At 43.8% G+C, this 13651-nt stretch overlaps 1 protein-coding gene across 3 annotated transcripts in view; it reads right to left on the reverse strand.

Annotated features, from left to right (window-relative positions):
* Positions 1-13651, reverse strand: part of PARVB (parvin beta) — a 431399-nt gene that overhangs the window by 241971 nt on the left and 175777 nt on the right. For all 3 annotated transcript variants that reach the window (XM_069228284.1, XM_069228286.1, XM_069228287.1), the window contains exon 2: positions 9213-9302. In XM_069228284.1, coding sequence (XP_069084385.1) covers positions 9213-9302 — 90 coding nt within the window. The remainder of the gene's footprint in view (positions 1-9212; positions 9303-13651) is intronic.

Genomic DNA, 13651 nt, shown 5'->3' on the forward strand with positions numbered 1-13651 from the left:
ATGCCCTTTTTCAGTGCCTTGGATCGGTCACCTAGTTTTCGGGTTAAGCCATGGCCTGTTGGCGGTGGCGTCCCCTGGGCTTTTGTGGACTTCTCGTGAGTCTTGATTTTTGACGTCTTACTCACGGTTTGGTGTGTTTCTTCGGCGTCGAGTTCTTCAGAATCCGACTCACGGATGGAGAAAGCTTCTTCTTCCTCCTCGAAACGATCTTGACCTGTCGGCGTGGACGCCATTTGTAGTCTCCTGGCTCTTCGGTCTCTCAGCGTCTTCCTCAACCGAAACGCTTGACAGGCTTCACAAGTATCCTCCTTGTGCTCGGGGGACAAGCACAAGTTACAGACCAGATGGTGATCCGTATACGGATACTTGTGATGGCATTTTGGGCAGAAGCGGAATGGGGTCCGTTCCATGAGCCTTTAAGTCGCACGTGGCCGGGCTGACCAGGCCCCGACGGGGGATCGAAAAAACCCCAAAGGGCCACCGGAGCTCTTCAGAATTCGATGTCGATTTGTTCTAACTAACCCGATACCGAACGCAAACAATACCGAAGTTTTTTTCCGAGATTCTAACTAACTTTCCGACCCGAAACACGGAGCGAAAAGGAACACGTCCGAACCCGATGGCGGAATAAAAACAATCTAAGATGGAGTCGACGCCCATGCGCAATGGACTCGAAATGGGAGGAGTCCCTCGGTCTCGTGACTCGAAAAGACTTCTTCGAAGAAAAACAACTTGTAACACTCCGAGCCCAACACCAGATGGCGGACTGTGCACAGCATGTGTATCTGCAGCTACACATGCCATCGAACATATATATATATATATATAGTTTTGGTTCTCTCAAGTAACTATAACTTGTGCCCTAAAGTAACTAACTCCAGGCCCCACCATGCTCAGTTTTCTCATCAATAAATTTAATGCAAATGTTGCAGTGATATTATCAATGATGTCACAGAAGATGTTATGAGTGATGTAATATGTGGGGCAATTACCAGGGCCTGGCCCGTCAAGAATTTTTTGGGGAGCTAGATGGTTTGCTTCGCTCGCTTTACTGGGGCTCCTCACGTTGTCTGGTTGTTCTTTGGAAATTGCACCTGCCGGTGACTGAGGAAGGCATACCGGCACCAGACCTGGGTTTATGTTCCTCAGAGGCTTCAGTGGGTGGCTCATTGGCGGGCCTTTCTGTGGGAGGGTGTGGGTGCTGCTGAGTCTGGCTCTCCTATCAAGGGTTATCTCCTGGGGTTCTTATCGACTCCTACACCAGTTTTTTGGGGGGCAGACATCAAACATCCTGATTAAGACCGCACACTATGTCTAGCCTCATGCCTTACGTCAAACTTGGTCGCCAACTCCATATACTCAGAAACTCCCTCTTTTGGTAAATCAGTGCACTGGGGGCGTCTAGGGGTATGGATGGGTCTCCATGAGTGGCCGGCGGCAGGGGCTGATACCTTAGGAGACCTTTTTGCAGGGGGAGAACTATGCCCTCTCTCAGATGTCTGGGGTTCTTATGAAATCCCAGTAGGTCATTTCATTCTTCATGGAGCATTAACTCTTAAGATACAGGAGTGGTAGGGTGCCAGCGTTACAAAACCTCCTGAGCATGACAGCCTAGCCTACGCCTCCTCTTCCTCCTTATGGGTCAGTCACATTACTGTACAGTGCTTTGTTGGGGAGAGCGAGGCCTGCTCCCTCGAACCTTCAGTCACACTGGGAGGTGGACCTCTGGATGCCTCTCTCGGACTCTTCCAGCTGGAAGATATTGGACTCTAGCCCTAAAATGCCTCGCAATGCCCGCTTCAAACATTCAATTCTTTTACTTACATCAGGCCTATTTGACTTGTGTTCAAGCTCAGCAGTGGGCAATAAATCTGATGCTGGTATCTGCCCTTATGGTATCAAACAATACTCTCTACAACTCCGAACAGCTAACAAAACAAGAGTGTACTAATCATCAAGTACAAGAGAAAGAAGGGGACAAACCCAGTAAGCCTAAGTAACAGTGTAATCTACTGTTGCAAGAAATTGGGTTATTAGGGTTACCCCAACCAACTGACTAAAACACCATCTTGTAAGGTTAAAGTAAAGTACCAACACCTAATAACTATTGCACAAGTAGCAAACCCTTCTCCACAGAAATGTGTGTAAAGTGCAAGTACTACGAAGAAACCAAATAAAATTAACGTAATCCCAGCACAATAAAATTCACAAATCAATTTGAACAAGTCGAGAAAAATTTAATGACCAAAATAAACACTATAATATTTTTAATTGGGTAAGGAGAACTGGAGGTATGACTTTTGGTATGATTTAAAGCTGATCATGATTGAACGCTGCAACCTGTTTGGCTCACCTGGCCCCCTATCAAAGTTTTCAATTTGGGACTTTAGAAATTTTGCTATTCTCCAATTTTGCAATTCTCAAAGTCCTGCAATGGGGCAATGCAGAATGCTAAAACCAGGGGAAGTCCATTGAATTCTGATGAGTCATCTTCCAGCTCCCACTTTAGCCTTCACATTTAGTGCCAAAAGCTCCAAGTTGGCCGAAGTGGAACTTTCCACCTGCTGATGCCACTTTGCAACTGGGGTACATTTGCCGCACCACCCCAGGCCAAGATTTTGACTTCTGACAATCACTTTTGTTTCTTGAACCCACCAGCAGGGGCAAGGCTAGTAGCTGTAGCCAGGAAGGGCCCCACAAGGCTGAAGACTTTCACTGTGAGGTCACGTGGAAGTCTTTTTCTTTGAAGTAAAACATTCCGAGCAGATCGAACCTCAATATCTTGTCTACCTTGGGTGTGCCTTTTCTGGGGATGCCTCAATGACTTGACTTATTCCACCAGATGTAGAAAAAAATGACAATTACAATTTCTTCTTACTGATGGAAAAGATCCTCCTGGTCACTCCCACAACCTCCTGACTAGACTTCTAGGTACCATGTTTTTTTTTACCTGACCAAGACTCCTTCCAGTTCCAGTCCACAGTGGTCAGCTGGGCCTTTAGAGGGCCCTTCTGCCTTGTGTGTCTCTGAAGAAGAAACAGGAAGCCAACAATTTGTTGGTTGGAGATCAATTTCAGTCCATATGTTCCAGCAAAAAAAAAAAAAAAAAAATTGCAAGTCTTTGAAGCTTTCTTACACAAGTCAGGCAGAGTTCCTTTCTTCAAATGGTTCTTCCCAGGTCAAGGAATGTTCTAAGTAGCTGGTGGTGAGATGACAGTCTAAACGTGTGCATTAGCCAGTGATTAGAGATTTCTCTATACCCAGTCCTGGCAACATTCCAGTAAAATTCCCACATCCTTTATAAGCACTTCCTTCCTCGGTTTAGTGCAACCCATCCCAGAAAACCCCAACCAAGATTGTTCTAGCCTTCTTCCAACTGCAGCAGCCTTGGCCTTACTTTTAGCCATTGAAGATGAGGTTTACTCTACTAGTGCAGGAACTGGCTGCCCTTCTTCTAGGAGCACAGAAATAAAGTCCCGGGTGGCTCTGGGCATGAACGGTTTCAGAGTATTCAATTTGGGATCTCCACCTTAAAGATCAGAACTGTGAAACATGCACTTTGAGTTTCAAACTGTCCCTGTCCCGTCCCAAATGGCTGTTCCTTGTTAAGTGTTCATTTAACACCAATCCAGCCTTCATGCATCGACAAGTGAACTTGTTGCCTTCCAGGATGAAAGTCGTTAACAGGGAGACAGGGGTGTGTAGTCTTCGGAGCAGTGATGAGAGGCAAACCAATCCTAAACCCGTTCGACATAGCACAAAGTACATCTCTACAAAGTTACTTTCCTACGACGTTCATCAAAAAAAAATCTAACAAGCGAAAATATCTCTGGTTGACGTACATATGATTTTCACAAAAGAAATAAAACAAAGATTTGTATTCATAACTAAGCCTCATCCTGGAATATATAGCTTTATCTATAGAGCAACAAATAGCTTTTGCCAACTGTTCACTGTGGGGGGACATAATTTTCTTAACTAGCTGGCATGTCCCAGTTTTACATAATAAGCTCCCAGCTTTCATGCTGGTAACCCAACATATAAAAGTGGGCTTAACAAGGCACTTATCTTTCCTTTATGGCACTGAAGTGCTTTTAAACTGTAGGTCAACCACAGCACAATAGTGCTACCGAGAGTGATGTACATCCGTCCTACGTGTGGGTGATGTACAACAGACTGTTGCCCATACATGATACTTAACTTCAACGCTACTAGTGGATAATTTGAAACAACTTACAACTGGCTTATCAGAAAGTTACATAAACTAATTGGTTGAAATGCATTTTACAGTACATTTTTAGGAACAGGTCACACTTATTGCAGCAAGCAGTGTCACACTGTATACCAGGACCCCTAAAAGGTGAAAATAATCAAGGGAGAAAAAGCCAATTTCCTACGAATATGTATGAAATGAATGGAGTACCCGGGGAAGCTCCGAAGGGCCGAACTTGGACAATACTGTGACTCAGATGAGATCACAGCGTGTCAGAGAGAGATTTATGAAAATCACAAATACAAAAAAAAAAAAAACAAGGCAATGTAACAGTTATTTTATAGATAAACCAATATCTTAAGAAAGTTGAGGAATGGTACAGTGATCTGTATCTCACACATGACAGTGAGAAACAAGAATTTCGAATTAATTACGGTCCATTCAATTTTGTTTAAGTAGGAGAGGACGTAATTCTTGAGTAAATTTAATAATTAGTGAAATTTACAATTTTCTTTTCTTTTTATCTACTGAGTGGCATTAGGGTTGTTACATCGTGGGCAAAAAAAACAACACTGAGCCCAACAGTTACTTTTGAGGTGACCGGTAATGCAATTACCTTAATGACAACTGTATTAAGGTGAATGTATTTTTCGCAGCTCTGGTAGAAGTCTTGAAATCAACTTCACAAGCAGGGAAGTATGCTTTGGGTGCCCCCCTGCAGGGATTTCCTGGAACTCTAGTAGGCAGGTGCAACTGACGTGCTTCCCTGCTAGGGATATCAGAGGCCGGGCAGTGCAAATTACCTTAATGCAACTACCATCGAAGTAATTAAATTGCCAAACCCCGACAGTGCTGAACACCACATAACCATTCCTTGTTCTGTGCAACCCTTAGTGTGTGCCACAAGGAAAAGGTATGCTGAAAGGGCTTTCTGCTTGCATTTTACCTTGTTTATCATCCGACGCAGGGGGATGCAAAACTAGCCATAAAGACAGTGGCGGCCGGCAGCTTTAGGAGGGAGGGGGCCGGGCAGGACACACGCACATTCTTTCACACACAGACATGCACGCGCGCACGCACATCCATTAACAACACTCATAACACTCAAACATGCACGCGCGCAACCAAACATTTTATTTAAAACATCATACACACACACACACACTTACCATCAGCCTCCAGGTCCCAGGTGAGTTGGGACTGCTGCCTTCCCTCATTGGTTGACCAAAGGCAGCAGTCCCAGCCTCGTCACAGAGTGGGATGGGGTCAGTGAGACTGCTGCCCCCACCCCACTCTGTGACTAAGTGTCACTGATTGACACCCGCCCTGGGCACTTCAGGGTTAAAACCTGAGGCGCCCAGGGAGAGTGTCAATTGGTGGCGCTTTCCTCGTCACCCAGGGGAGGGCCTCGAGGCACCTTTGCTGAGCCGAGGAGGTCACGCCCATAGGAGCTGTGACCTCCTCAGCCCAGCAAAGTTCAGCTCAGGCAGCCAGGAGTGTGCGCAAATCGCGCATGTCTGCTCCTGGCTGCCTGAGCTGAACATGGAGAGTGTCTGTAAGGCTGACCTTTGTTCAGCCGGACAGACACTCTTCATGAGGTGCAAAATGTGGGGGGGCGTGGCCCCTCCGCCCTAAAGGACAGGCCGCCACTGCATAAAGAGCAAAACTGCCTGAAGTTTTGCAACCGCTCACCGCTAAATGTTTGAAAAAAATATTGCTTGCCCTCAATAAGATGTACCCAGGAAAAATGCTATCTGTACTGTCGAATATTTGTGAGTATCCTATGTATGATTTTGTTTGAGAGTTTGATGTTTATCTAATGTGTGTTTTATTTTGTGGCTGTTGTTCCTTTAATTGATAAATTGTCTTTAAGATCTTTTGTGCCCGAATGCCAATTGAATGTGGCTAGGGGAGGAAAAAAACAATTTAAAAAAAAACCTGCCATAAGGGGTCGTGATATCGGTATCCTGACCCCATAGTAGGGCCCTGGGTCCACGCATTTGAAAAAGTTGCCCACATTTTTTTGGGAAGATTCACAGATCCACTGAGGCGCTCAGTGTGCCCCCTGTGTAAAATTGCAAAGTATCCACATATGGTGGGGGTGGGTGCATAGAGGGGTGTTGGCCGCAGCACCTGGCTGCTTTAGTTAGATATGACTTAACATTAAAAAATATATATATATACAAATTCACTGAAAAAAGCTAAGGTTACAGGATCGTTCTAGTTAGGTTGGTGTTTTACCCATACAAATCCATAAACATTCAGCAGTTATGATGTAAAATCCCTGCCCCAAATAAATGTTCAGCTAGGTGTGCGCTACTTATATGGTAATATAAACACACAGGTTTACTTGGTGATAGGCAGGGAAAAAGGGTTTTTTGAAAAAAAAAATACAGCCTGCCAAGAATTGAGTCCTATTTAGGAGAAAACGAGGCCATGAATATTAACTTTAGGTTTTGGACAGTCAAACTCCTGACCCCAATCCTGGAGTCTTTAACATGACAGGAGAGCCTGAGACAACGGACGGACAATAGCATTCTAGGAAAAGAAAGGGAAAATTCAGAGATACAAGCAAACCCCCTTAATATGAGAAAAGGTAGTTGAAAGGGGTAAGAATATGAATTTAAACAGTAAAAAAGAAAAATTAACTGAAGTGGTAACCATAAGTTCTGTGTTTAGAGTAGGTGTTGATTTTACTAACATTTTCTGCTAAAGCCTACAAAGGCAATGAGTGTTTTATGAGACCAAAAAGTGTTTTTGCTTTCAGCCATGCTTTTTTCATATTGACAAGTTCCAGACAGCAGCCTCAACAAAGTTTAACAAAATAAAAATAAAATACGAAACAAAACAAGCATGATATAAAAAGTAAATGACACAATACTATAGTAAAATCTGTATTAACATTAAAAAATAACCAATATCGATGGGAGTTACGGTTCCACTGGTGTTCTCATTTTGGTATTCCACAGACAGCGGTTGGTTTTATAAGGGTCACCCTATGTGGTTTTTGAAGTCAACTCCTTAAAATACTTTATTAAAGTGACAAATGTTTCTGAGAACGTTCAGTAGGAGGGTAAATGAATAGTTGGAGGATTATTGTTAAACACCACTCTAGAGGGCCACATGGGGGGGGGGGGGGCGGTTTGAGACCTTTAACTTCTGATGTCCTGTGGTCGGACCTCCTAAGCGTCCTGTGTAACTGAGCCAAGCACTACCTCTTTCAGCATTTGAGATTCACTGTAGCGCGGGTTCAGAAGTTCCAGGCTCTTCAAGGGGAGGTAGATGTGAGGCATGCATAAACACAAGGTACAAAGTACACATAGTATCCACAATAAAATAATTGTCCAGTCAAATTCATGCTTTTATTAAAAATGTAGTATTTTAATATAAGCACACGAAGCTTAGAGGCAACACAGTAAGTAATATCCATGGTCTCTTAAGATCAGCGTGCTAGTACCATCCTGAGCTGTATCCCATAGCCCCAATCCCTTTCTAGTGAAGGTGGTTATTCCCCATTTGATAGGGGAGGTGACATTCAGATGCAGCCCACCCTAGTCTCAAAACAATAAAGTATCAGTTTGGCTTTAAGAATCTACTTCAGTAGCGCTGTCTCCCGAGTTTGTGCAAGTCCTAAACAGGCCTGCTGGCCGCAAACAGTCGTACCTGACCTGATGGCAGCTGCCAAGTCCAGAGGGACCGGTTCACGTCTCTGCTGGCTTCAGTCTCCTGATGCTGAGAATCCTCAAGCTCTTGCAGCTTTCTACAAATGTTGTGTCAGGCTCCATTAAGTCTCCAGATAGCCCACTTAGATGTCAAACATCCTCCTTCATGGCTATTCACAACTGGCTAGTGTTCCTGGGCACGACGATCCAGGCAACAGCCCAGCCTCAACAGTGGCCCCTTTATGGCTAACAGGGGTCATCAGTTTCCTCTCCTCAAGGCTGACTGCCCTTACTTCACTGTGCCCCTCCCATCTTGGTAAACATGGGTTGCAGGTTGGCACTGCACAAGGGTGATTGCCCTTACTTCACAGTTGCCCCCACCTGGCAAACAGGGGTCACTGACAGATTCTGCACAATTGCACCAATCCTTACTTTATGACGACCCCCTCCTAGCACACAGCAGTTGCAAACTATGTGCAGTGCTCCTTACCGGATGGGGCATCTGTCACCTTCCTCAGTGGGATCCACTTGGCAGGATATCCACTGAGCCTGGCTTCCTCCATGCACTCTTATCCTTCTCTTTACAGGCTCTTCTGGTTTTTGCAGGCAGGCCAGCTGAAGGCTGGTGCTCCAGGTTCCGGGTAAGTGGCAACCCGGGTAATGCCATCTTACCCAGCAGTGAGGCTCGCAGACCTTGGTCCCTTTAGCTGGTGCAAGCAGATAGAAGTCATGGTAATCTACTCTCCAGCTAAACAGTGCTGTTGAACAAAGTGTGGGATCACTACCATTATACGTAGGTCATGGCATACACTCATGATCCATGTCCACCCATGACCAAAAATCATTACCAGGAGTTCACACTCCATGCAGCTGGGGCACCCAGGGCAGGGACGTGCATGTCTGTCATCATGCAGAGGATCCTTCCGGCCCAACAATTATTATAAATTACAATTAGAAGTAATTCACTTGTGAGCTCAGCTGAACATCTCATCCTTTCTCTCCAAAAAACATATTTATAACCAAGTAACAGTTTTAAGTAAGGGATTTTTGTACATTTATGTAACATTTCATTACAGGGAAGTGATAAAAACAGTGTCAGTGCATTTTAGAAACAGAGCTGGAGCAGTTTGTCAGATAAAGTATTGGGTACATTATATGGAAGTGTAAGACTTTACTCAGACAATCCCGTTATCACTGTTTGGCATTGCTTCTACAGTGAGTCAGGTCCATCATCATAGAAAACAGGAATGCTACATGGTGGGAAAAGCTGAGCACCAAAGTACAATAAAAACTGGACGAATCCCAGAACATTGACCCTTTTTAGGGATCTAATTTACCGAGTAAGGTGTCTTCAGGATGGATGTCAATAGGAGTTGGAGACAGGGATGAGTTGATGGCATTCTTTCCTTCTTCCTGGAGATCACTCACTGTAAAGATAAAACACTTTCTTAAACATCGACGATTACAAGTTGTACAGGTCACAAGGGGAAAAATTGAAAACAAGCAAACTGGATGTAATAGAATCCTGAAATGTCAACAAAAAATTCAATTTTATTTCAGTGCAAAAATTGTCTTTTGCTGTCTTTATTAGAACCAGGTTATATTGTGAAACTGCACACTGGAGGTACATAACATATGACATACATAACTATACTTGCAGCACCTAAGTAGTTTGGTTTGGATGACAAGCTGCTAACTTTCTCCCCTTTCCCCAAAACTTCACAACAGACAAAGATACAGCTTTAGCTGTGTGTTACAGAGAGTTCTACTATAAAGAATATGAGTGGGCTTTGGGTAGGATCCTTGCTCTCTACTGCATTACTGTCATCTCCATTTCAGTTCCCTGTTCCAGATTCAATGATGTTCCTGCCACTTTTGTATAGTGATTTTAGGCTTCATCCTACTTTAATTAGTTGAGGGAACCCTTCCTCCACTCAAAGCTGGGACCTAATTTTAAGTGTGAGATTTGACAGCACAGCTGGCATACAGACCTGTTTCATAGTGGGCTTTAGGTTTACCCATTTCAACCACTGTCTCTTTTCATCCAGTCTCCTATAGCCATTGGCTTGAGATATTGTTAATCATATTTCGGCTAGGTCCACTGGATCATCTCTCATCTAATGCTACTAACTTTTTGGATTGATCCTTCGACCAACAATCAAATACCTACATTGAAGTGCATAAAGAACTACAGTACACCTCTGACACCCCCATCAGCGCCTCAATGTTTGTTCCCATTTGCGCAGTTGTGGCCACTCTTTGCCATTTCCCAATCCTCCCCTGAGGACTGATTTTTCTCCTTCCTCTTTGTTGTTTATTTTGCTCCTCACCGCCGCTGCCTCCCTGTCTGTCTGCACTATCATTTCACCCCATTGCTTCCACCTCCATTCCCTCTACCCTTGCCTCTACTATTGATTCATGTAGCTGCATCAAGTGATCACAAGCCTTCGGATTTTACAACTGATATTCACAGAAACAGCGTGGGCAGTGACTGCTTCCTACATCAATTATTTTTCTCTGCTACACACCCAACCTCTCCTTCAACACTGACTGAACCTTCCGACCAGTCCTCCAGCCTGCATCGCTGCAATCACCATGCGTTACCCTTCCTTAATCTCATCAGTCACCACATTGCTCATACATCTTTTTGTCTAAACTGTCATTGTCCCTGCTCACCATTTACCCTGTATTACGTCACTCTCCACACTCCTCCTCTCCCACACATTTGCTTTCTAGCTCCTTCTTCCTCCTTCCCTTTTTGCCAGCTGTTGCTGGAGCTTCTTTCCCCAAACACTACTATTACTTACCCTGCCTCCAACCAACCACTCCTCTCGTCTTCTCTTCTCTCCTCTGCCATTGCTTTTGCTGTATCCTGCCTCCCAACCACAATCTTTGCTCCTCACACAGTTGTTTAGGGATGTTCCTCCATCTTTACACTATCAGGGCACACTTGCTATGGGTCTGTACTGGATGTGGATTCTCTTATGGCATTTTGTATTGTGTCCCTATTGACACAGGTTGGTTTGTTGCCAGCTTCAAAGGTCTGGCTCCATTTTATTTTCGGTTTGCATGCCTGAACCAGATTGTTAAAAATACCAGCCACAGCAAGAGCAACAGACTTCTTTTTCAAATATCTAAAACTATAGCCTCAACTTTCTATGTTCTCTCATGGAATCATCTCTTCTGATGGTTCCACAATAGATAATATTAATTAGCAATGTGGAAGATACCACACAGCCTCCTTTTCTTACTAAACTAAATAAATGATTCGAAACTAATTAATACAAACCTCATAACTAAGCAAAGAATGAACAAAATAGAACAAACAGTTATGAAGACTTGATGAGTTATATCAACAAACTGGTAACATAGGGCCTGATTTAGAGTTTAGAAGACGGGTTACTCTGTCACAAAGGTGGCAGATAGCCAGTCTGACATATTCTGATTCCCATAGAATATAATGGGATCATAAATACGGTGGATGAGATATCTGGCACACTTGTGAGAGTAACCGCATCAGCCAAACTCTAAATCAGGCCCATAATCTTTAAGAAATTCCACAGGCCAAGAAGGGTGACTACTGTTGAGGCATGAAGATTGAGTAGAGTTACTATGACTAGTATCGCCCCCAACACCATTCATCTCTCTGTTAAAACATGCATCATCACATACATCAACACCTGCACTGTCCACACGGGGTCCAGCACATTTTGTAACTGTTCATAGATTCCAAATCATCTCATCCTGGGTTTAACCACATTGTGGAACATATTTACTACTTTCACAGGCCTGGTAAATTTTGACTACTTGCCATTTCCAGTGTGAGCTTTAACTTTCACCCATCCTCTAACCCTTATTTGCAATGGCTTAGTTTTATGCACTTTATCATAACACTTCTTGCTCTCATTTTGCAACTTCAAATCTATCCCCCGGATTTACTAGTATCCACACTCACTTGGCCTTTCTGTCATTTCATCCATCCTGGGACTAGCTTAGAGTTGGGTTTCCATACCCTCAACAATTGCAAAGAGGTTTTGTCAGTAGTTTGTCAGTAGTGAGGAATCAGTCAATACACTATGAGACACTTTGTCACCTCATCTTTCCAACACATACCTTTGGGCTTGGTCAACTAAATGCCTTCCTTAGCATCTTACTTAACCTTTATACCACCACATTTGTCTTTGAGTAACAAGGGGCAAAAATGGATAGGGCTTTACACAACTGCTCTCCAAAAATATTTGCATTTCCTTTAAACAAAACCGTACTTCATTATCAGTAAGTAGTGACATAGGTAGTCCTCTCATAAATGTCTCTTCTAGAAACTTAGTGACACTCATGGTGCTGATATCAGAGACAAACGTAATCTCTGGCCATCTTGAGTATAAATCTATTAGAACCAAATCATATGGAAGGTCCACTTCACCAACAGACCAACAATAACCACTGCTATGTCTTTCCACGATCCCTCGAGAAGTTGTCATTAATGCATGGTTTTGTAGCCAACAAAATCTGACCAATGTAACCACATTTCTCTCAATAACTGGCCAGCCTCTCTATTTCCACATCTGTGCCAATGATGATGGACTGGGATGCAGCCGAGAGTGATAAGCAGTGGTTGATATTAAAGCAAGAATTCCAGCCATCACTTTTTTGTATACTTTAGTGTGTCACCTTAAGTCAGACAGATATGCCCAGACGTGAGTTCCGTGCACACTGTGCTACTGGACCAAGCTATACTTGGCTGATGAGCCCTAGCTAGGCTACACCGGCCCTAGGTTGCTTCTGTTCCAGTTAATGGAGGCCCTCACCTTGGAGTGTGGGATGGGCTAGAGCAGGGTCAGAACCAATCTGCATACAGCTGGGTCCAAACTGAAGTGGCATGGGGTGCAAAATAACAAACGACTGAAGGAGGCCTGAGTGATTACCAGTGGCTGAGATTAATTAAACTATTCCATCCATAACTTTTTTGTATGCTTTAGTAGGATACTGAAAGTCCTACCTTGGACTTTTTCATTTTAGAGATTGCAAAATGACCCTCATGCGCCATGTTTATCACTCTCCCATATAACATTATGGGTGGAATCAGCTTGGTATCTCTAAACTGTCTAACTCTGCCAAATCTCCTCTGACCATCCAAAACAGTCTTTTGTCTCTAAACCACTTGTCTAAGTCTCCATCCCTCAAATAAGCATTCTCCTCACTCTGTCACAAATCTGATCGCCCTCCATTGCTCCCTTCCACTCTTACCCTGAAACTGCACCCCATTACAGCACACTCATCCCTGTAGGCCAATCCACCTCTTTTCTCATTTCCATAGCCTCTCACTCAACCATAGAATCATTCACCAATCTAGACAAGGACTCAACAGCCCTGTTGTGAATTCAGGTATATAATCAACATCAAATGTGAATTCCTGAAGTTGAAGACCCAACACTTAATTCTGTTGGACACTGCTTCCAAACCCTTCACCAAAATTTCTTTGAGTGGCTTGTGATCCATAACTACTTTGAATGTGTGACCCCCGACTGAATCTCTTTAACGTATTCAAATCCCAAAACACAGCCAGGGCCTCCTTCCCTATGACCGAGTAACTATCTTCTGCCCTTAGCAGAGGACAACCACCTTGGAGCATTATTTTGTATAGTTCCAAGATGGCAATTAGGTTGCATCAAAATGCAGTGTGACTGCCATTCTGTAAGTAACAACCTAGGATGGCTGTTCAACATAGTTCTATAACCAACTGTAAAGCCAATACCTGCAGCAAACAAGCATTGGG

The sequence above is a fragment of the Pleurodeles waltl genome, chromosome 4_1 (genome assembly GCF_031143425.1).
Source record: "Pleurodeles waltl isolate 20211129_DDA chromosome 4_1, aPleWal1.hap1.20221129, whole genome shotgun sequence".
In the NCBI taxonomy this organism is placed as follows: Eukaryota; Metazoa; Chordata; class Amphibia; order Caudata; family Salamandridae; genus Pleurodeles; species Pleurodeles waltl.